The sequence below is a fragment of the Ochotona curzoniae genome, unplaced genomic scaffold (assembly GCF_017591425.1).
Source record: "Ochotona curzoniae isolate NIBS_2020 unplaced genomic scaffold, NIBS_Ocur_1.0 contig_517, whole genome shotgun sequence".
Taxonomy (NCBI): Eukaryota; Metazoa; Chordata; class Mammalia; order Lagomorpha; family Ochotonidae; genus Ochotona; species Ochotona curzoniae.
The window spans coordinates 7797501-7821454 of record NW_024466454.1 but is presented as its reverse complement, the minus strand read 5'-3'; the positions used below and the strand labels follow the sequence as shown (position 1 = coordinate 7821454).

Here is a 23954-nt window from a genome sequence, read left to right as displayed (position 1 = left end):
TGCAAGATGGCAGCCCCGAGGGGCACCCATAGGCCTGCTGTGAGGGATTCTGATGCCAAGCGCCACGGGGGCTGCACCAACGTCCTGCCCCACAGACATGAAGAAATAAACAGGGTGCGACCTGAAGCTGCTAAGCTATGAAGGGGTTAACCCCACAGCAGCCACTAAGCCAGGGCCTAGGCACCTGGCACAGGAGGCTCCTGCAGATAGATCCATGGCCCCATACTTTGTACCGCAGAGCTTCACCCCAGGGCATGGGCCTTGCTTTGAGAAGGTGGCAAGGAACAGAACCCAGAGACAGAACCCAGCGTCCAGCCAACCTCCTGAGGCCGTTCCCTCAGGAAAGTGGGCAGGGTGTGCCCCTCCCAGGGCGGGTGGGGAGAGGAGTGAGCTTGGGCAGCGCCCACTCCCAGACCCTCTCGTGCTCACAGCAAACCCGAGCAAGGTTAGGGAAATTGCACCCACAAGGCTGCCACAGAAGCCTTTCCCAGACCCGGAAGGCCATGTCACCAGATACAGTTGCCACTGCAGTTGACCAAGGAGGATGACTCACGAGGACCACAGGGGCATGGGAGGCAGGACTGGAAGACAGTCTGTCCGACCCAGAGCCCAGGTTCCAGTCACTGCACAGGCAGGAAAGCAGAGAATCGGCACTTAGCCCTTCTCGCGGCATCCACTCACAGTCCCACGCAATCCTTCCCAGACAGTCTGCCTTTAAGGCCAGGGATTTATGGAGATGAGGGGAGGGAGGCATGACAGGACAGGGCAGGGAGCCAGCCCCAGGCCACAGGCGCCCAGGCCCGGGCTGCTCCAACTTGTATAGGGAGAGTCGGCCTCCTTCCCTGTCTCCTTCAAGCCACTGTGCCAACCAGCAAAGTTGAATTATTAAAACTCCCTTCTGGGGTACCACAGGGGTTTCTCTCCACCGAGACTGAGAGCAGAGGGGTGGCTGATCCCGCCACACAATATTAAAATGTCAGGAGTTTAAGGCCTGCGTTGGTTGAGTCATAAGTTATCAGCACCCAGTGAGGGCCGACAGAATGCCGCCCTTAAATTATTAAGCAGAAAGCGTCAGACTGTAATATTTTGCTAAACCAAAGTACAGACACAGACAAAGATGTCATTTCAATATTTGAAACCAGCAAGTTTAATTTAAAATAAGAGCAAACCAATAAGCTCAGAACATAGCGGCGTATGAGAGGAAAATTATACTGTGAGAGGGGGGGAAAAAAGTGGAAGGACTTAAGAAATTTATAAAAGTAATCTCCAAGTGGAAATTAGAAATCAAGGCCTAGAAACAGAATAACACAAAAGAAATATTACTGTCCACTTTCTAAATCAATATAACACTGCTCCACGCCGGAATTACCATGGTAACTCAAGTAAAAAGAATCAAGCAATTCTTATTATTTCAAAATAAAATCACAGCCTGAAGCCTGGGTTTTATTACAACCACTGATAGATCGCTGGCTTGTATTTATCTGAAATATTGCTTTTCAATCAGCTGGCTTATGAATGTACACAGGCCTCTCACCAGCCCACTTCCCAGCCCCGTTGTGAGGCTAGGGGCCAGTCAATGAATTGATTCCCACTCAGTGGCATCTGCATATGGGCCCGGGGTTTAACCCTGCCAACCACGAAACCTCATGCCCTTTTAAACCGGTCGGCAGCTTTTTGGAGGAGAGGAAAATCTGGAAAAGGTCATTCTCCACCTCCTCCAAACTTGACCTTGATCAGACGGAGCAAGGCTCTCACAGCCCCCACAGCAAGCCTCTCCCCACCCTCAGCTATGCTCCCTGGGGCCTCCTTCCCCAACCCCAGGGTCTCTATCTTACCCCCAAGTACAGGGCAGCTGCAAAAGCAGGCCAGGCACAACCCAGCATGAGTGGCCAAGCCTGCTGTCAGACCACTGGGGCTCAGAGCCAACTCCGGCACCAGAGAGAGCAGGACTGGAGATCAACGACTCCCGCTCTTTGCATGCCAGCTTTCCCATTTGTAAAATGGGCATCCTAATATTAGCTGCTCCTCAGGGTTGTCATGGGTATTGGATGAGATCAGACACGGACCATACCTGATGGCTCCATTACAGAAGTTGCTTCAACATCCCAGTATCCACACTTTCAGGATGTGGCTCCTCACCTCTAACCTCCATCTATTCCCCCCACCTCTTGAACTCAAATTGGCTGTGTGATTTATGTTGGCCAGTTGACGCAGTCGAAGTGACAGTATCCCAAAGGCCAGTTCTTGGTCTCCAGTAGGTTGGTACACTTCCACTCTCTGGACCTACCTGAGAGCAAGGCAGGGTAGGGGGGAGCCTGTTCAATGATAAGGGTCTCCCTTATCTTTATCAAGACTTGGCTTGGTTAGGCCTGGCCTATCTGGGAAGCAATGGCCAGCTTGCTTACTCCTCTGCCACCACCTGCTCTTCATTCGCTGCCACTTGTATCAGCTTTGGACAGAATGCAGAGTGACCACACACCACACTTGTTGCTAGGTTGGGTGGGTATATGTGTCCCTGAGTAGAGCCTGGGATGGTCTAGGAGAGGCCTTTGGCAAGGGGAAAGAGTGTGCCAGACACAGCAGACAATGGAAGCCAGAGTGCAGAGGTAAATGCTGGTGTCTGCATAGACCACAAAACCAGAATGGACACATTGGCCCTGCCCGGCCAAGTGGATGGAGATGATGGGAGATCTCAGGCAGAAAGCAGGGAGCAGGAGGTTGTATCAACCTGGTTGTACGGAGCACTAGGAGGAAGTTGGCAGATGGGATGGGGAGTGGGGGCGTATATCCTAAAGGGGTGTACCCAGGGGTGTGCTGAGAAATGCTTAGTCATCTACTCACAGGGAAAACCCCTGAGGGGCAGTGCTTGCCAATTTCCACGGGGTAAAACCTCCCACCATGACTGATTTCAGGGTGGGAAAGAGATGTACTGTGTTGGTTCTTGCCAGCCAGCACCAACTGACTCCATGATGCAGTCCTACCCTAAGCACCGACCTGCTGGGAGGGAATCCTGGGTGCAGTAGAATGCTTCAGCATCCTTGAGCTTCACAGCATCTGAACTTCTCCAGGCCAAAAAGCCCAGGACAGGCAAGCCTCCATCAGCGCTTCCCAGGAGGATAGAGGCACATTCTTTGGGCTATGAGCTATGCTGGTTAGAACCATGCCTGGCACACCCATGATCACCACCAGCTGATCTTCCTTCTCATCACCGTCTTCTACCACCCAGCCCCATGTGTCTGAGGGTCTAGGCAGAGCGCACGACAGCTAGGCACTGAACCCCAAGAGATACCGAAGTCTTAGATTCCTCCCCAGGTAGCCCTGGACAATGCATTGGCTCTCTCCAAACATCAGGCTTCTCTCCTTAAAATGAAAGGTTTCGCAAGGACAGACCATGGAGGTCACTGCCTTGGGGATCCGGACGGTGGTGAGTGCTGAGGTGGCCTGCCAACCTGTCATCTGACAAGGACTGCAACAGAGACCCTGGAAGAGAAGGGTGTGAGGCCACTGCTCACCAGTGAATGGGGCTCTGGACTGGACAGGACTCTTTCTGATCATAGCATGACTGAGCAGGGAACAACAAGGCTCACCCAAGTCCCAGGCTTGCATACATGAGCAGGATCTCACTATAGGGATGAGAGAGTATGGAGGTAAAGTGTTGGGCGGGGATGGACACAAAACTTTCGTGGACATGCTGGGTCTTTATAGCTGAGCATGATGGCTCAGGGAGTAGCAGGTTTAACAGAAGCTAACACACCAGGAGTAAACCTGTACCCTTTTTTCCATCTTTCTGTCCTTAAGGATCCCGACTGGAGCCAGAGCTGTGACATAATGGGCAAAGGAACTGCCTCCAAGGCCAGCATCCCATATGGGTGTTGATTCAAATCCGAGCTGCTCCATTTGCAAGGCAGCTTTCTGCTAATGTGCCTGGGAAGGTAGCAGAGGATGGCCCAATTGCTTTGGCTCTTACAGCCATGTGAGAGACCCAGTAGAGGCTCCTGGTTCCCAGCTCCAGCCACTGCAGCCAATTGAGGAATGATCCACCCAATGCAACATTCTCTCTCTCCCTCTCTTTGCTTTTCAAATACACACACACACACACGTTATATATTATGTATTATGTATTACATATTATATATCTTATTCTTTTAAGGACTCTGATCAGAGCTTTCTGGGACACTTCCTGGGTCCACATGGATCCAAACAGCCTTGCTGGGGGACCCAGAAAGAGCCCTAACTCTTCGGGTCCACACATGCTCAGCTCATTCTCCCCCAGCAGGGCCAGAACATCTCTATCTTCCACTAAGAGACAGCACGCCCAGCCACAGCCTCGTCCCAACCCTGGCAGCCTTGACCTGGTGGCTCAGCTGGGCTGTGGGCAAAACTAAGTCTCCTTTGCTCAGGACCACAGAAGGTCGGCCATCAATGCCCACCAGCAACCCTGCATCTGTCCCCAGGGTGAGTGCCTCAAATAACCCACCTCTGTAGCCTGCCCACAGAGAGATCTGCTTGGAAGCTCCTTAAGTGGAGGGTGTAGGACGGCTGCTTGGTTGGACACAAGGCCCTTGGGGGTGGTGTGGGGTGCGGATGAGAGGCAGGCCCCAATCCAAGTCAAACACACATTTCCATACGCTAAAAGCCTGTTTGTGGGACAAGCAGTGAGAGAGAAGCAACTCCTGCAGCCAAGAAGACCAGGCGTGCTGGGCCCCGGCAAACAAAGGGTGAAGCTTTTAGGCAAGCAGCGGCCAGTGATCTCAACTTCCCCCAGTCCTAATGCTCCTGAAAGGCTCTTGCCCGCTCCCTGTAATTGGGCATCAGTAGTTAATGCAGTATTGACTGCATTACACGCTCCCGTGCCTCCCCTCGCTAATGCCAATTGCATCACCTTGTACAGTCACCGGCTTGCTTAGCCAATAGCCGTTAAAAGCAATCCAAATCATGAATCATATGGGAAACTTTTAGCAAGACACCGCCATCCAAGGAGACAATTTACAGTTGAGTTAATCTGGGTACATTAGTGAGACATGGATTCTGGACGACAGACCAATTTATGTTGTTTCCCTGTCTCTCCCCTGCCCTGTTCCGCCCCCACCCCCTGGTGCTCTGTGTGGGCAGATGAATGGAAGAGCAGGAAAGGGAGAGGAGCACCTGTTTCTTTCCTCAAGGCTGCAGGGGCCCAGGGCGGTTGGGGGAGACCCATCTTTATAGCCGCTCTGCCTGGCTGAGTTTGACAAGGAAGGGGAAGTGGCTGGGTATGCTGCTCAAGCCTGGTGAGGCCTCATTCCCAGCACACGCTAGCAATGGCCCCTGACACCAGGTGGGTGCCAGAGTTGGACCACCCCACCCTGACACCCAATCACCCTCACCAAGCCTCCGCCAGTCTTCTGCAGATGGCAGTGTCCAGTGAGCTCTGCCCTCTTGCCGAAAGGTTGGCACCAGCAGCATCAGGACCCCTTCTCTGCCTGCTTCAGGGTTGGGAGTGTCTGGGTCACTCTTCCCCAGGTGAAACAGGCCTCTGCAGCATAGAGCACGATGGGAATGTCCCTGCTGATGGCCAAGCAAGGACCAGTCAGCGCCGCCGAGCAGAGTCAAGCGCCTGCCTTCACGGATTCACCGAGTCAGCTGCAGCGGCTGTGCTCCTAGTGGTCATTAACAATTGAAGACTTCGCTGTCTGGTCCTCCGCAGCCCCGTGCTCCTTAGGCATTTTCACTCATGAACAAAAATGCTCTAGGAATTAAGACAGCTGTTCCATCCTGCAATGGGCCAGTTGCTTTCCAGGGTCACCCCAGCCTTCAAGCTAGGTTTCTGAAGAGGTAGTCAGTACCCAGAGTCGCCCTTCCCCAGCACGCACCTGGAAGGGCACCCAGACTCCTCACTCCGGGCTCTGCCTGACTCAAATACCTCTCCAAGGAGCCCAAGGCCTAATTTCCCAGGGTTCAGAGCAGGCATTCCTCAGAGACATTTCGTCTCCCCTAAAAGACCGCAGCCTGGTGCCAGCCCAAGCAGCAGGTGCCAGGAGAGGGGCCTGTTTCTCCGGGAAAGTTGGAGTTTGGCTCCATCTCCCTGACAGACAGACTCGGCAGCGTTGAGAAAGCCCGGACCCTGAGTTCCAGTAAAGCTGAGATGGCTAGGCCAAGAGCAAGCGTCCAAATGAAAGCAATTAATCTTAAAATCCGAAGTTTAACTGTTTGCAAAACAGATCTTTCCGTCTCTGTGGTGACCCTTCCCTGCTCGACCTAATGGATTACTTTATTAATAATGCACTGTGCTTAAAAGCAAAAAAAAAAAAAAAATTTTTTTTCTGACGATTCAATACTTCAGAAAGTCTCTTAAACCCGTTGCTACGGCAAAACGATTGATATTTTATTATCTTTCAGAAGTGCAACATGAAAGCCCTGCAGCCCAGCAGAGCGAGAGCTTTGGTCCTCGGCAGCTGGCAGCCCTGACTTCAACCGGAGGAGCCCCAGCCTCTCCCGGCAAGACGCTGTCGAATGGAGAAAAGGCATTGGGGGTGGTTAATAGGAACCCCGAGGTCCTGCTGCAGCCAGACAAAGGGTGCTGTGTGCAGCTCTAAGCAATGCACCCCTGGGGACCCAGGAAGCCAGCATCACCATCCAGCTCAGGAGCCCACCTGCTGGGGGGGGACCTGAAGTGTCCAAGTGCCCAGGAAGAAGGTGAATAGCTCCAGAGCCTCTCTCCCTGCCCTCGTTGAAAGCGCTGCTTTGCAGGCTTCCTGACTTGTGGAAAGGTCGAGCAGAGGGTCGACTTTTGAGCAGGACAACTACAAAGTGGGCAGGTCACAAAGCAGGTGGTTGCTTGGCATCCCACTCGCTTGCCTTCCCCGAGTTGGAAGAGATCCCAGAGTCCCGCGGGGTCCTCGGTGGTGGGTGCCATGTTGTTTAGGCCAGACAGGGTGGGTCCACGGGGGCATGTCAAGTTCTCCTTCATGGTTGGGAAACATGTGCCCAGGGGCAGGAGACAGGCCCAGTGACCTCCAACAAGCCTGAGGTACTCCTGGGTATTCGGACAGAGATCGAGCCGCAAGGCCTAGGGCATGGCGAGCTCAGGGTTTTGGGTGTGGAGAGCGAAGCATGCAGAATCACCCCAACTAAAGGATGTCATCCTGATTTCTACCTTCTCCCCAGAGTGGGAGGACCCCCGGAACCACACAAGGGCTCTGAGCACTGGCACCTTTGAGACCTTCATGTGTACCTAGAGGGATGGAATCCAGAGGTGGGCCCCGGGGACTCCCGGGTAACCTATGGCATTACCCATGGCATCAGGGATGAGAGGAGCTAAACCAAGGCCTCCTGCTTCCCTGTGTGGCTAGGTCCAGACCCCTCCTCCTCCTGTTCTTTATTAAATGAAACCACCCAGTTACTAATGACCCCCAAAGACTCTAGGGTGGAGGTCCGGGAAGGAACTGCAGACAGATGCCACAGCCAGCTTCCCCCCCCCACTCCTTTCTGTCCTCCCACGCATGTGTGCCTGCCCCCACAGGGCCAACCCCTTCCTTGCTAGATGTCTCAGAAGGTGAAACAAGTAGCCTGGGGCACCTGCACTTAGGACTCACCGTGTGACCTTGAGCCAGTCCTTTCACTTGACAATCTCACCCAGTCACTAAACCTCACTGACTCCCAGTAAGCAGAGGAGACAGGCCAGGCAAAGGTAGGTCAGGGCATAGCCACCAGAGTCACACTGACCCTCACTAAAGCCAGACCCTTTGGGTGGTCCCGGCCTGTGGCAGAGTCCAGGCGGTGGTGCCAACAGCCACCTGCAAATCTCCCCCGGGCACAAACAGGGCGGGGCTGGGGGACACTGCTCTAAAGTCACAGGACACGCAAGGACTTGCGCCCCAACGTGGCTGGGATCCCTACCTTCTAGGACACTACAGCATTTTCCAGCTGGCAAAAGCTTTGGGGTCTAGGGGACCACGCGCTAGGGTTCCCAGCAGCAGCGGCAGAAGTTCTGAGCTCTCGCTCCCGCAGAATGCTAGGGCCCACAGGAGCTCTTGACTCCAGTCCATGTCACTCCTGCCGTCGGCTCCCACAAGGACCAACGACCGTATACTTTGTTCCTCCGAGCCAAACTCCCGCCTCTGCACTCAGGGGACCAGCCGGCAAGGCAGCACAAGACAGAGCGCCCTTTCTCACCGACTTGGCGCGTGGGCAGCTGTCCCAGGGAGGGCCCAGCCGGCCGCACCCTGGCCCGCTGGGCACCCCGGCGCGCGCTAACCGCACTCCTGCGGGGGCCCCTCAGGCCCCAAAGCTCTCCGGTCCAATTCCTTCCTCTCCCCCACCCCCACTCCCCAGCTGCTGATTTGCTCGGCGCTCAGCGCCTCTCGGGTTACGCGGCCGGCGCGGGGGTGATGGCTGCGGTGAGACGAGCAGCCGCAGAGACGACTCTACGCGAACCTCCACGGCGCGCGGACGTCGCAGGCAACCGGAGCCTCCTCGCGACCCCGCGGCGCATCGCACGGCTCGGCGCGACCCTCCCGGGGGCTCGCCGCCCCCTTCACCTTCCCTCCGCCCAGTCCTGCTCGGACCCCCGCGCCCAGACCCGGCCCCGGCCCCGGCAGGTGTGCGCTCGGGTCCCCGCCTGCGCGCTCCCGTGCGCCGCGCCGGGGAGAGAGGGAGGGAGGGGACGGGGAAGCCAGGGGGTGCTGGGCTCCGGGACCACCACCCAGCCCCCAGCCCGCCACCTACCGTCCTCCTTGTCCAGCACCATCATCTCGGGCGCTCCGTGTCCAGCCGCAGCTCGGCTCGGCCGGGAGAAGGGCGCCGGTTCGGGGAGCGTTTCGGCGGGGCGGCCGATCCTCGAGCAGCGAGCGGACTCTAATTACCCGTTTGTCCGGCTCTTAACCTAGATTGCACTCAGCTAGAATTACATTCAGGAGTGAAGCACTTCGCAGATACAAAAGCAGTCTCACCTACTTTTGTGCCTCAGAATTGCAAGGAACTACGAACTGCAATTGAGAGAGAGAGGAGGGAGAGAAGGGAAAGAGAGGATCAGAGCCGTTCCTTTGATTCTCACCTTCTAAATGGCTCAATTTGCCCAGTATAATCTGTCTTAATGTAATTGCATTTGATAGCTCATAACCCTGGCTCTGGCAACGACACGGCTTTCAGCCTCATAAAGTGTTTTCCCCTCGGATTTAATCTGAATCTCAATCTAAAATTATATTCAAAGAGATGGGGGAATCTCGGCGGCCGTCTCCCGCTGCCTTTCTCCCTCAGTGTACGAGGTCTGCACTCCGACTACTGAATAAATGCACACATTTCCCGGGTCCCCCTCCCTCCCGGGTTAATGGGGAGTGGAGACGCGCGGCTGCCCGGCTCCGCAGCGCCACCTGGAGGCCTTCCGGCCGCAGCTCGCCGTGTAGAGGCTCCGCTCGGGACAGGGAGCCTGGTCTCTCCCCTCTGGGTCCTGGGTCCAGCGGGACAGGCCCTCTAACACCCCACCCCGTGTCTGTCACTCCCAGGCCCTCAGCTCTGCTTTCTGCCTCTTCGCCAACTTCCCGTGCCCTCCCTTCCTACGGGCTCTGCTTCGGGTGGTCTTGGTTGACTTCTGACTTTTCTTTGGCAAAGGTCACTCCTCTGGTTGCAGGTGACCAAGTGTCCCACAGCACTGCCCCTAGGTCACCCCGGCAGCCTCCCGCCGTGAGAGGGAGCATGTCTCCTGTCTCTCCAGAAAGCTCCGCTGGGCAGTGGAGCCTTTTCTCCATCCATGGGTATTTTATTGAGCATGTGTTATGTGCCAAGCACTAAGGCGCCAAGGGCAGAGCAGCGGATCTGATTGCTACTGCTGCTAGGGAGGTGACAGCTTCTGCCATGTCACTCAGCCAGGAAGGGAGACAGTCTCCAGGTCCTTTCTTCTTTGCAGAGCACCAAGACTGGTGTTCAGGCTGCCTACTCCAGGAAGGCCACCTACTTTTAAATCCCAAGGGCTTCCTCCCAGCCCCCCGCTAGACAGTACAGAGTTCCAGGGCATGGTGGAATGAATGATTTCCCCCCCCCCACTGCAGCCCAAGGAAGATCGCAGACCCTCGAGTGGGAAGTCGGAGGCCTCCTGGACACCATCACCTGGGAGAATTGGGCACGGAGCAAGAGGCTAAAAAGGCTGATATTCTCCCATTTCTGCCCATCACCAACTGCGCAGCTTGGCTGGGCGGTTTCTCACGGGGCCTCAGCTGCAGTGTCTGTGAAGTGGGAGCCCTCGTCTTCCCCCTCTCCAGGACTGCTGCGGGCTGTGGTGAAAACAGGTCCAATGTGCTCTGCCAACTGACACTCTGGACCAAGGGAGAGGGGGTGCTCTGGGGTACAGAGGGAGACCTGTGCCCCTGGACTTCAGGAGGCCCTAGGGCTTGGCCTGGGGTGGGAGTGGTCCCTGGCAGGGGAGGGGGGTCACGGGGGGGAGCTGGGCAGGCTGGGCAGGCCGGGCAGCCAGGCTTCTGCCAGCGAGAAGAGCGGCCGCTGCTAATGAGATGCCTCTTCGGCAGCTCTGAAGGTTTCGCTTTCCCCTTCATCTCCAATACTTAATCCTAATAGTCCTTGAGTATATTTGATGTTAAATATATCATTTTGCTCAGACTCGCCGCCCCTCGGGACTGCAAGCTTGATCTCTCTCCTGCCACTGCAGCTACAGCGATGCCCTCAAGGTCTGAGAATGGCTCGGGCGCAGCTGCCCCTGGCACATGTGCCTGGAACTGGTCCCACTCCCCTGCCTGCCTCAGCTTGGGGTAGGGTGGGCAGACAGGCTGGCAAGGGGCACTTGTTGTAGCAGACACCTGTGCCCCCAGGGGCCATCTACTCCATGGCGCCCACAGCCTACCTCCTCACCTCTGCTCACTTTCAGGGCTGAGCTGTGACCCCACAAGCTGGCACTCCATCGGGGCTAGGGCTGGTGGCTTTCCCAGTCTCACTCTTGGCCTTATGTTGTGCTTGGCACTCTTTGTGCCAGTGCCAGCTCAACCCAGGCCCCAGGGTACCCAATTAGTGGCCACACAGCTGGTGTCCCTTTGGGGTGTCAAGGCTCCTGCCTGAGGCCTGGGGTACTGTGCAGTGTGTCTCTTAGTGGCCAGGTGGGCGTGTCTGCCTGGGCCTAGGCTGCAGCGAAGGCTGCTGGCACTCACAGGTGGCCGCAGCGTGCTCCCTGTGATCTAAAGTGAGATGCCACTGCTGGGTTAACAGTCACTGGGCAAGACTCTGGGGTTTGGGCTCTCAGCCTGGAAGGGCTGCAGGCTAGACTGATGCCTCCCCCATCCTGTGCTGCCTCCTCCTCCCAGCCAGCCTAGAGGTAGCCCACCCCTGTGCTCACCCCCACCCTAACTGCCCTAGACCCAGGGATACACCCAAGGCTCCAGACTGCTGAGACAGCCCTGGGGCCAGTAAGAGGGAGTCCACCCCAACATTCCACAGGTGATGAGCAGTGTACTCACATTTGGGCAGGCCCTGGAAAAACCACAGGGAGATAAGGGGCAACTAACCAGTCCCCAAGATCACTGTGAGGAGAAAAGGGGTGGTCCTGGTCGCCTGACACAGTTCTGGGCAGGGTCCTGTGGTTTGTCTTTGGGTCTATCCAGAAAGTCCCAGGGAAGGGTTTCTGCATTGTGGGGTGGTGCCTGGGAGCTATGGGACTTGCTGCCTGAGGACCCAGGCAGACCAGATATTCCAAAACTTTCTGGTGGAGGCTGGCAAATGTGCCTCAGCCAGGGGGCTTTGCTCCCCACACTCCATGACTATCCCCAAGGTGGGATCACAAAATGGTTTTTGCAGCTAATACTCAGATATTCACGGTGACAAGGACTGCTTGTCTGGGAGCACCTGAGCTGTCAGGGCAGAGTGGTGGCCCTACAGACCCTGCAGAGCCATCAAGATGCCTGTTGCCCAAGTACAGTTGTCATCACACCCCCTGCAAGCAGCCAGGACCCTTGAACTTGGAACCAGCTGGAGTGCAGAAGTGTCCAGCAGGCCATCTTTCTCTGTCTGGTGTCTGCAAGAACCCAGGCCTTCTCCAAGGCGATAGTCAGGACAGTTAAGCCTCCCCTTTCCCGTGGTGGGGGAAGGAGGCCTGGGCCCAATCTTTACCCCAGGAAACAAAGGTCTTTCCTGTTTGAGGAAGACCACATCACAGTCATACCACAGTCCTGGAGAAGCTGTGACTGTGGGTTGACCAGCTGCCCAGAGGTGCCCTAGGATAGAGCACTCTCCTAGGCTGCAAGATTTTTAGTACTAAAATCCAGACATTGTTGACAAACTGTTCAAGGGCTCACTGCAGTGGGAGGTGGCAGGGTGGGAAGAGGGCCTAATGGGGCCAGAAAGGAAGGCTGGACAGCCAGTCTTTTTCCAGCCTCCTGCAGACACACTTCATCCTCCAAGCCCTGGGAAGGGGTCTCTGGCTAGGGAGGATGGAAATGTTCCCAAGAGGCTACTAGCGGGAGGGAGCTGAGCTCAAAGCTAAGTGAGTTTGGGGGTGTGAGTGGGCAGGGGCTCCTTGAGAAAAGGCACAAAGATTACTAACACAAAATGACCAACAGGGACCTAGCCAACTGAGGGGCCCCTCTCTCTCGGTGGAACCCCGAGTTTCTGGATTCTGTGGGCTACCCTTCTACTCCAGGTTGATGCAGGCCCAACCATCGTGGGGCCCAAACAAGGTCACCTATCCCAGGGCTGGGAAGTCCCAGACCTGAGGGTCCTCAGGCCTGCCCTGGACGCACTGCACCCTCGTCCCAGCGGGAGCGGCAGAAGGACCAGCAGACACTGAAAAGAGGCCCCAGGGGATTAACTCCTAACACCAACGCGCTTGCCAGGCGGTCAGAGCCAGTGAGAAAGTTGCCGGGCAGAAGCGCAGAGCTGCCGTAGTAGCCTGGGCCACTCCCCTGTCTCTCCGAAGCCACCCGAGGGGCTGCGCTGGGCACCCGCGCCGCCACCGCACTTCTGGGAAGCGGCCAACCAGCCCAAGAGCTCCGGGACGGGCGCCGGGGCGATGGACACCGCCGTGAACAGGATGGCCCGGACAGAGCTCGCCAGCCGCCCTGCGCCCCGCGCGCCCCACGCGCCCCACGCGCCCCGCGGCTCGGCACCGCGCGCCAGGCACCTACCGTCTTCCTGCTCCAACACCATGGTGGCCCGCAGACTCCAGCCGGGCACAGGCCCAGGACGCCGAGGGGTGTGCAGCACGGCACTCCTGCCAGCGCCCGCCTGCCCGCCTTACTCCCACCGAACCCGACGGGCCGGGTGGTGGGGGGACGGTTCGGTCTGGGTGGAGCCCAGAGCGCAGCCCCGTGGGCAAAGGGGCGCGGGAAGAGGGAGAAGGGCACGACGCGACTCCCGGCGGGCGCAGGGGGCGCAATAAGCCGGGCTGGGCTCACTGGAGCGGCGCAAGCAGCCGCTGCCTTGGCCGGGCCGGGCCGTTCCGGGGCAGAATGGAGTCCGAGCCGGAGCAGCGTGCTTCTTTCTCGCTGCCGCCCGCGCTCGCCTCAGCACAGTGAAGCCCGGATTTCCCAGGGCCCCTCAGATTCCCCTGTTAATTAAATCAATTCATTATGCTCAGATCTGATTAGCAGCCCTTCCCCCCCCCTTTGAATCAATTATTCAATACACAAACATAATTGCTTGGGCCAGAGGTGCCCGCCATTAGCTTATTTAACTCCAAGGACACTAATTACCCGCAGGGCACGGGAACTTTTCTCATTAATTCTGACAAAACACAAAAGCACAGCCAGAGTGTGTGCGTGCGAGGGCTGTGCGTGCGTGCGTGTGTGACTGCACGCCAGAGGGAGGGCCGTGTGGCTTGCTGGGCGCACCCTCCCTCAGCCTGGTGGCCGTGCGCCTCCGGGAGAGTGGCCTCGCCGCCTGGGACGGGGCGCTGGGGGGTAGGGGAAGGACCGTGGGAGTGCGGCGGACTGGGCGTGTCCCTGGGGCCTGGAGACCCCCCCTCCCCTGCACAGGAATGCATGTGACTGTGACAGTACCGCTGTGACCCCAGGGCCACTGTGGTCCGCGCCTGGGTAGCAACCCCCCTTTTACTTTCCCTGCCATTGCCGGCCGCAGGTTCAAACCTGGAGGAAAACTACTGACCAAAGCAAGGATCACCGAGGTGGGCTCGGTGTGGTTGATGCCGGAGCTTAGCCGGGCCGGTGCTCCCCAACCCCTACCCTGGCATCACCTGTCAGAGCTCTTCTGCTTGTTCCCCTCCCGTCCCCCAACGTCCCCCAATCTCCTATTGTAAAACCTGTTCCCACCCCGCTCCCTGGGTGTTCTCACTACCCCTCCCAATGCCACCTCCACAAAGTCCTCCCTACCTCCACTTCTGCAAATGCTGCACACCCAGGTACCCCTTCCCCCAACCCCACCCACCCTATGCCTAGGGTTTGGGCTCCAGTCTCAGGGGAGGGGCTGCGTGAGGGTGCACCCCCGGCTGACGAACTTCTCCACAATTTACCTCCCAGGAAATGCCTATTGAGAGCGCCAGGGAGAGAGCCCACAGAGGCAGGGACACAGAGGGTAATTGATTCCCCCAAATTAGGTTTCTGCTTTCTAAAGACTGGTATTGTCCCCGCTCTCAATGTGCACAGAGGTATTGAAGAGTTCCTTTTTGTTTCCTCGGGCAATGAATGAGCTTAATCCATTTGGCTTTATAAATCAGGAAACTAATATTCGCTCCTTCCATAGCAGCTTTTTAAAAAATTTAATTGGTGGGAGAGGCGCAGTTAGTCACCGTTAGGCTGTCCCCAAGCCCCCACTTATCAAAACACTTTGGGACTGAGGGGTGGAGAAAAGGCTGGGGGTGGGGCGGGGCCAGCTTCCTCCTGCCCTCCCTGCTCCTGCACAGGAACCCTGTAGTGTCTGGGAAAGTTTGTGAAGTGATCGCAGGGATTAGATTGCATTTCGTGAGGGAAAGGGGGCGGCTGTGTGTTCAGAGGTACTCTTCAGGATGCTCTCAGTTCGCCCTGGAGCCACTGAGCTTGGCTATGCCATGCCAGCACTTGGCAAGTCCTCTCCTCCTCCTTGTCCCCATCTAGCATGAGCCACAAAACTCACTTTTCTGGTGCCAAGATCTGCTCCCCTCCCCCCGCCGCCTTTACTCTCCCGCTCCCCACACTCCCACCCCAAAGGTCTTTCTTGGCTCCCCCATTGTCTTCAAGACATAGTCCTGCATGCTTAGCCCATCAGTTCAGGCTCTTGGCAGTCTGGGGGAGCTGTGCTACCATGGCTCCTGCCATGTGCATTCTTGTCCCCCCTCCCACTATGGGCATCACCTTGAGTGGACGCACTGGAGCCCTGCTCCCGGGGCTTCTCGTGGCCTTTCTCACCTCGCGAGGGCATCTCAGGAAGCAGTTCCTGTCTGGTGTTGCCATGTGGTGTGTGATCTATTCGGTTAAGGCCCAGGGGATGAGATCTGCCTCTGGGGACAGATATTCGATTTTTCCTGGAGGGAATGGAAGGATGGCATAAAGAGTCTTTACTGGCTCTGCTCAGGGCAAATGGGAGCTGCAAGGTTGTGTGGGTCAGGACCCAGGAGTGGCCTTCTCTGGAGACCCCATATGGGGATCCTAATGCTCTCTGTCTAACTAGATGGATAGCCAAGTAGAGCCACTGCCCTAGCTCAGTGCTGGCTAGTCTAAGAGACAAGTGATACCTGGAATTCTGCCTTCTCTCACAGGCCAGGCCACCTGTCTGGTGTGAGCTGCACACATTAGCCCTGGGAGAACACTCCATGATGATTTGCACAAAAGCCTGATATGTATTAGTATGGCCCTGCACCTGGGTATCTCTTTATGTGCAGAACCCACACTCAGACAACCAGCCTGGGGTGAGCACTCAACTCCCAGATGGTGGCCCCCTCCACATACCCTGCCACTTGCACTTGAGGCAAAAGCTTGCATGAGCTCAGCCTCATGGGTTTCAGAAAGACAAAGTTCAGAGAGCATAATGGCCATGAAGTGGTTAGGTACTGGGAGAGAAACCCAGCCCCGTCTACACATGTGTAAGGGGCACCCACTCTTGAGACTGAATTCACTTCTCAGCTGGGACTGAGATGTGGACAGACTTGTCCTGAAGATGGAGATCCCCATGTGGGCCTTGCAGGGGGCATGGATCAGGAAGCACCTGAGAGGAGAGCTTGCGAGGACTAGTGTTGTGGGCTAAGGAATTGATTAGCTGAGCACTATAGGAAATGGGCTTGGGGCTAAAAGCACCTGGTCTAATCAGACTCATTGGCATCCTATTGTTCTGTTAAAGGGCTTGGGGAAGAGTATATAAGGAGTAATAAAGGGAGGCTTAAGAGACTTCCACCATCACTGGTCTCCTGTTGGTGCTTCATCCCCAGACCCTTGTGGTGTCCACCTTACTGGCTCTGCTGGCCAGTACAGACTAGCCTGAGCAGCAAGTCCTGGGGTCTGGAGGGAGTGATGGCGGCTGGTACAGTGCCACACAGGCCTACCACACTCCTGACCAGCACTAAAAGGAGAAGAGGATGATCAAAAGATTGGGCAGTAAGAGCCCTACAACTTTGTCATAGGAGCCCCCTCTGCCACTGACCACCCTCGATCACCAGGAACTAAGGTGTCACCGTGCTGGGTCAAGAAGGAAAAGAGCAGCTAGGGTCAGCAATGGAGTGGCACTGACAGCAGCCTGAGCAAGATGGCAAGAGCAGCAGGCAGCAGCTCATGTCCCAAAGGGTGCAAATGTCCATCACCAGCTCACAACCCTGGCGCTGAGCGTGACAAAGTGGCTCTTGAGATTTCCAGTCGAGTGCTATCCAGAAGACACTGGGGCTAAGTATTTCTGGACAGTCTTACAGCTAACTGCCTGGAGATGAGGATCCTGAAAAGCAGCACTGGGATATTGGGTTTTAGGGCTAATTATTGTGAACGTGTAAGAGCTGGTCCTCGTCATTTGTACAGATTCATGTTGCAGCATGTCTTGGCTGAATGCTAGGTGTGAGAGAAAGCCTTGTGAGCAAGAAAGGATCAGGACAATAATAGAGGAACAGCCCCCACTGCGACCACTAGCATGGAGCCTAGCAAATCAGAATCCTGAGGCCATGGAGTTCACAGGGTGAATTTCTCTACCAGAAACCAGAATGTGCAGGCTAAAAAAGAAGCCTGCCAAATGCTTCTCCAAGAAATACTCTCAAAACAAGGTGACAAAAAAAGGTTACAAAGAAGTCAGTGGGGAAAGACACCAACAAGCATATGCAAGCAGGAAGGGAGTGACCACAGCAATTCTAATAGCAAACACAGCTAACTTCAAGACTGAAAGCCTAGCCTTCTTGAAAGTTAGGGAATAATTTCCTTAATTACCACTTACACCAAATGATCAAAACTGAATTTATAAATCACCTGCTAATGAAAAAAAAAAAACATTATACAGAATGTACAGGCACAGTCGTACTCAGAGGAAAATAGATAGCCTTATAATGCTTTTAATGTTTAAAAAAACCAAAAGACTGAAAGCAAAAGAGCTAGACCTTCAAGCTAAGAAATTAGAAGAGAATAAACGGAACCCCAAAAGAATATTAGTAAAGTTGGAAATTAATGAAATAGAAAATGAGCAAATAAATAAATTAAAAAGAAAAAATAGAACCAATATCTCTTTTAAGAAAAGATTTATTTATTTGAAAGGCAAAGTTACAGAGAGGAGGAGAGACAAAGATCTTCCATCCACTGGCTCACTCCCCAGATGCCTACATCAGGCAGGACTGGGCCAGTTGTAAGCCAGGAGGTTCCTCTACGTCTCCCACTTAGGGACAGCAGCCTAAGCACTTGTTTGTGAGCTAGCCTGTTCTTAATCCTCAAGTCTTATAAGGGTTGAATTTTAAATGAAAGCAAAAGTTAATATAAAATACACTGTATACTTTGAATCTGAAGGCAAAATCCAAATAGAATATTAACTGGATATGAGAAAAGTCTGAGAAGTCTAAAATAATACACTATGATGAGAGTTTGTTACCACAACAAATGACTCAGCAATCAGATTTTCTATCATTATAAGTCACTACACCAACAAATAAAGAGAACAAAATGTAATTATGTAACAGATGTGGAAAAGTCATATGGTAAAATTCAGCACATATTGTTGATAAAATATTAAGCCAAACAGAAATAGAAGAAAACGATTTCAATTTGCTAAGACTGTTTACTAACATACAAATAGTAAGTTTAGACTAAATGACATTCTCAAGCTATTTCCATGAAATGAGAATAAGAAAGGCTGTCTATTGTTATTATTCAACTGTTGGGGGAGACTTCAATAAAACAAGAAAATGAAATAATCAGAATAAACAGCTGGTTTAAAAAAGAACAAAAATGTATTTATTTACAGATTATATGGTTATATATAAAAAAAGTCTAATTAAATCTAGTTGAAAAGCTACTAGAATCATAAGGCCAGGCAGTGACAAAGTATCTTAAGCCACTCTTTGTGCCGCCAATGTCCCCTCTCAGACTACTGGCTCCAGTCCTGGATGCTCTCCTTTTGATCCAGCTCCCTACTAACACTCCGGGGAAAGCAGAAGAAGATGACCAGTGCTCCAGCCTTGGCACCCAGGTGGGAGACCAAGACGAGGTTCCCTGACTCTTGGCTTCAGCCTGACCAGCCCTGGCTATTTTGGTCACCTGGGGAGTGAACCATTGGATACAAGTTCTCTCTTCTGTTATACTGTTTTTCAAATAAATAAATAAATAAAAATTTAAAAGCTACTAGGACTAGATAAATGGGAAGGTAGCTAACAGAAACTTGTAACTTTCTTCTCAATGCAATGATACATCTGAATTTAAAATAAAGACATGTAATTTCCAACTATGATAAAGCCATAAAATATCCAGAAATAATTTTAAAACATCACCCCATCATCAAGGTAAAGGTATCCTTTGAAGAAAAACATAAAATCCTATCAAAGGACATTTGGCAAGATCTGAACACTCAGAAACACTGCTGTGCTTCAGAAAAGAAGACCTATTACTATTAAAAAGCCAATTTTTTTCAAAACTGTTTTTTCAATGGGTATAAGGAAATTTGTGTTTGAATACTCAACTTAAAACTTTTACAACTGTAAAAAAAATCTAATTTGAAATACATTCGTAAAATCAACAGGTGAGACCAGTTAATAAAACATAATAAAACTTTAACATAGTTAAAGAGAACTTGTATGATCAGATAATGAAACATACTACAAAGCCACCATAATCTAATGGTATGGTATAAACCAGGAAGAGATTAAAAAATAGACCAGGGGAACAGAGAGCCAATCAACAAGCCCAAGTAAAGAAAGGAATTTAACTTATGACAAGAATTGCACTTCATCAGCAGAAATATTTATAAATGGTATTGCCATCTGAATGGATGTTTCTCCAAAGGATCTTATACAGATATGCCAATAAGCAGCTGAAGACTAGCACATCACCGGTCATCAGGAAAACGTACAACACCACAATGATATACCACTGAAGTTAGAATAAAAAGTCAGATAACAGCAAGCATTGGCAAGGATGTCAAAGCAGAACACTCACATGCTGTTGGCAGGAAGGTAAAATAGTACAGCCACTTTAGAAGTCAGTCTGATGGAGCCTCAAAAAATTCAGCAGACTGAGCATGTGCCCCACAGATTAAAAGCAAATATTCATATGCTTATAGCAACATTAGTCCTAATAACCAAAGAGTAGGGCAGAAAAACCACAAATGTCCATCAACCGCTGAATGGATTTTGCTAGGCTATAGAAATAATTAAAGTATATAGACTTTCCATGAGCGAATGACACTGAAAACACAAGGCAGTCACAAAAGACTACACATTATAAGATTTTGTTCACACGAGGTATCCAGAACTGGCAAGTCAAAAGCACATTGCTGGCTGCCAGCAACCAAGGGAGGTGGGAAGGAGAGCTAAAGGGTGCAAGTTTTCTCTTTGAATGATAAAAACACTCCAAAATAGATTTATGGCAACTAACAGATCTATGAATGGGACACTTTACATGGGTGAATCATATGGTATGTGAATTGTACATCAAGAAAGCTGTTTTTTTAAATGATGCTACTATAACTAGATATCTATCTGGAAGAAATAACTGTGGCCCCTACCTCCCCTAAATATGGAAATTATGCCCCAAGTAGTTTAGATATATTGATATAATAATAAAGCAATTTAAAGTATCAGAAGATATTTAGAAACCAACATACAACAGATTTGAATAATAGAATAAATTAACTTGGTGGAATTAACAAAGGAAAAGACAGACATAAATTTGATTTTTAAAACTTCAGTGGCAAAGGGCTCAGCAACAAGGAAAAATACAAATGATTTACTGGAAAACTATTCACCAACTCTATAGTAGCACAAGGAAAAAGTCTGGAATAAACTGTGTAAACAGAAAGTTTCTATAAATTGTACAGATGAAGCCCAAAAGAAAGATGGAAAAAGGCATAAACAGGCCATCAAGTCTAAATGGCCAGTAAAACCCTTACTCTCATTATTAGTTGGGAAAATGCAAATTAAAGCAAAATAAGTTTTCATTACTTGAATTTATAAGACTTGCCAAAAAAAAAGTATAAAATGTTCAAGTCTGCTAATAATGTGAGAAACTCAGCACTCTCTTTCTGTTGCTGAGACAAGTAACCTGGCACTCACAACTGGGGGTAGGTAAGCTGGCACTACTTATTATAGCTAAAAGTGCATATGCCATTTGACCTAGAAATTCATCTTTTGGAAACCCGTTCTATGACCAAAACTCACCTATACGAGAGGACTCCAAGAAGTTCTTGGAAAAATGGAACTGAAAATGATTTTATTTTAGTGCTGCGACATTGAAATCCATACACAGTTGTTGGTTTTTTGTTTGTTTGTTTTTATTTTCTCTCTCTCTTTTAAAAAAAAGATTTTCATGTGAAAGGCAGAGCAAGAGAGAGAGAAGGCAAGACAATGAGAGGCAGATTTTACATTGGCTGGTCTACTCCCCAAGTGGCTGCAATAGCCAGTTCTGGGCCAGACTGAAACCAGAAGCTAAGAATTCCATCCTGGCCTCCCACAGGGGCAGGAGGTGCCCATGTGCTTCAGACCTCTGCTACTGCCTTCCCAGGCCCATCGACAGGAAGCTGGGTTGGAGGCAAAGCAGCTGGGACTGGACCAGGAACTGTATTATGTGATGTGGGTGTTGCAAATGGTGGCCTAGCCCGCAGTGCCTCAGTGCTGCCCCTGCCCCCACCCCCGCACACACACGGTTATTGCACAATGCGCGGTTCCCGTGAACTTTCTGAGGACCTTCGGCAATAGGATTGTCCTAGAATTTCAGCATTACTGGTGACACAAACTGAAAGCCAGTTGAATATCAGCAACAACCCAGGATTGTATGAATTGTTCTACCATACTGTGGCAGAATATTAGGCAACTGTTAAAAACGAGTTAGAGCTATAGCTGCAGAGTTTCAAAGAAGGACTCCATTGTGCTGCTAAGTGAGAAAAGCAGCAGTAACAGTGTTTCGTTGAATAGAAAAACTGTTTAGATGAAGATGAAAAAAAGATGTGAAAGGTTGGCCCTGCGCAAGTTGTCAACATTGCTAATTTCTGCATTTGAGAAAGGAAGGCAGGTTGAAGGAGAAAGTATATTTCCAAAGTAGTTTGTCATGACTTTCATGAATAAGAAATTTATCACCTTTAAAATTCAGAGGTAAATTGGGGAGTCAGCTTTCACACTTCCTCCAAATGCAGTCATTGTCACTGCCCTCATCCAGGTGACTTTTAGCTTCCTTACAGGAAAAAGAAATCCTGACCTGGCCTACCCCCCAACCACCTTGAGCCCCAAAAGAAAGCCTCTCTACTCTATTGGCAGCCAGGAGCTATCTGCAAATTGCAAATCAGATGTTGCAAATCAGCTCTCACACCTGCCATGGCTTCCTGGAATCTGGGATTGAATGTCAGGGAGGCCTCTGCCCGTAAGACTAGGTTAGACCTCCCTGTAACAGTCTGGCGTGGCCCTCTGCGCTTTCCCTCCATCATGCTTATCACAAGCATCTAGTTAATTACTCAATTATTTGTAGAACTGTTTACGTGGCAGGGATAAAAGAAAAACTATTAAGCTATAAGGTTTTGCGTTTTCTCTTCTAGCTCTCAGCCATGGGAAAGAAGTGAGGTCAGACCAGAAGGTCTCCTAGGGCCAAGCAAGCTCCAAAGCTCAGAGCTTCCGAGTCTGACCTTGCCCTCCAGGCATGTTCCACCCTAGCCTCAGTTGGTCTGGCTCACATATTTCCCTTCACCCTTTCATTTGTCTAGCCAAACAGTTAGTTCTGAGGCCTAACGCAAAGCAGCAAAGCTCTGTGTGTTGCTGGCCGGTTTGTGGGTTTTCCCCATCAGCTGCAGTGAGGTTGCAAGGGACCTCCACATCTCCAGATGGTTTTACTTCTTAATCTCCCACTCTTCAGAGAACTTCACTCAGGGTCCCAGGAGTCCCCATGGCCACTTCTGAAGCCATGAGTTCTCAGCATGACCTGCAGCTTTGCAAGGGGACCCTGAACCCCAATATTTACACCAGCTGGGGGCAGTCATCAGTTCCCTCTCCCTAGCTCCTAATCACCTGTCCACTGGAGCCAGAGTGAGCCTAGGTGGGGTGTGAGAGGCCAGGTGCTGCCAAGTGCCGATGCTGCTGCGGTGCAGGCTTCCTGGGCTTCCCCCTTCCCTCCAGCTGTTCTCTGGGCTGGGCCTGGTGACTCACTCCCACAGAGCAGGCTTTCCCGACAAGCTCAAAGGAGCAGGGAACACACCCACATGCAGGTGGTCCCCTTGGAGCCACAACCACATGTCCCAACAGTCATCCTGGTGTTGTAGGCAGCAGCCCAGGTATGTGGAGCTAGCTGGTGGGGGAGCCCTCCTGGTTCCTCTCCCCTAATCTCTAGTAGGATCAGCCTGCCCCATGATTGGAGAGGTGAAAGGGGATCCCCCTCACTCAGCATCCAAGCAGCCTGGGAGGTTCCAAGTGCTCCCAAGTGACACCCATTTGAAGAAGAAAACAGCCCGAAAAGCACATTGTCCCCCATGGCTGCTCTTACCCAGACTTGCCTGGGCTTCTCCAAGCCAGGCACCAAGCCCCCGAGCTCAGGCCACCCTTGCAGTGACTCACAGAAACTTGTGAGTCCTATCAGGCCTGGAGGTCGCAGTCAGCCACCACTCAGAACCTGTACTAGATGTGCCCAAGCAGAGCAGATGAAGCCACCCACAGCCTCTGGACAGGCTGTTCCCTCCCACTCTGCAAGCTTGCAGGAGCAGCCCTGGGGCCTCGCAGACTCGGAGGCAGCGACTGGGCCCTAGTTCCTGATTCTGATCTAACTCTCTTTCTGCAGATATCCGGGGTGCCTCTTTCCCAAGTGTGGCAGACTGCTGCCTACATCCTGGGCACCTTTTCTCCCCTTCCTCCTGGGCACAAGGCTACTACCCAGCTGGAGATGCTATCTCCCGACTCACCTTGTAGTCATGGAGACCAAGTCAAGAGCTCCCATCTGTAGGCAGGAAAGAAATAAGCCATGGTGGACTCTCTTGTTGGCCAGGAATTCGCTTGTCCAGGACTTTCCCTTGTCCCACGAGCTGAAACAGATGACAACATCACCCTGAGGATTGCAGAGATGGAAGAAAGATGGCAAGAAGCTGGGTCTTTGAGTGATCTTGTGACGGAGCAGTGCCAACGTGGCCTTCTTACCTTCTCTTATTAGAGAGGGAAATAAAGTTCCATTTCATTAAGCTACAGTAGTTTGGGGTCTCTTTGCTATTGCAGCTATTTGCTATTGCAGCTGTTTTCTTTTTTTTTGCCCTCAGTGAAATTGTCCTGGATGATTCTTCAAGATCCAAGAGTTCTATATTACCCTTGCTGTCTGGGCAAACATGGCCCTTTGACTGGGGCCATGGTTGAGCCTTAGCTCACTGCCTGCTCCCTTCTTAGTCCAAGAAGTTCTCTGATGCATGCACAAGGGCCT

The 23954-nt window shown here is 52.3% G+C and overlaps 1 protein-coding gene across 1 annotated transcript in view; it reads right to left on the bottom strand.

Moving 5' to 3' along the window:
- The window catches only part of LMO1 (LIM domain only 1), a 31375-nt gene extending 22149 nt beyond the window's left edge, over positions 1-9226 (bottom strand). The window contains exon 1 of the mRNA XM_040988977.1: positions 8704-9226. Within this exon, the coding sequence (XP_040844911.1) occupies positions 8704-8728 (25 nt within the window). The 5' untranslated portion in view covers positions 8729-9226. The remainder of the gene's footprint in view (positions 1-8703) is intronic.
- Positions 9227-23954: the final 14728 nt, after the last annotated feature.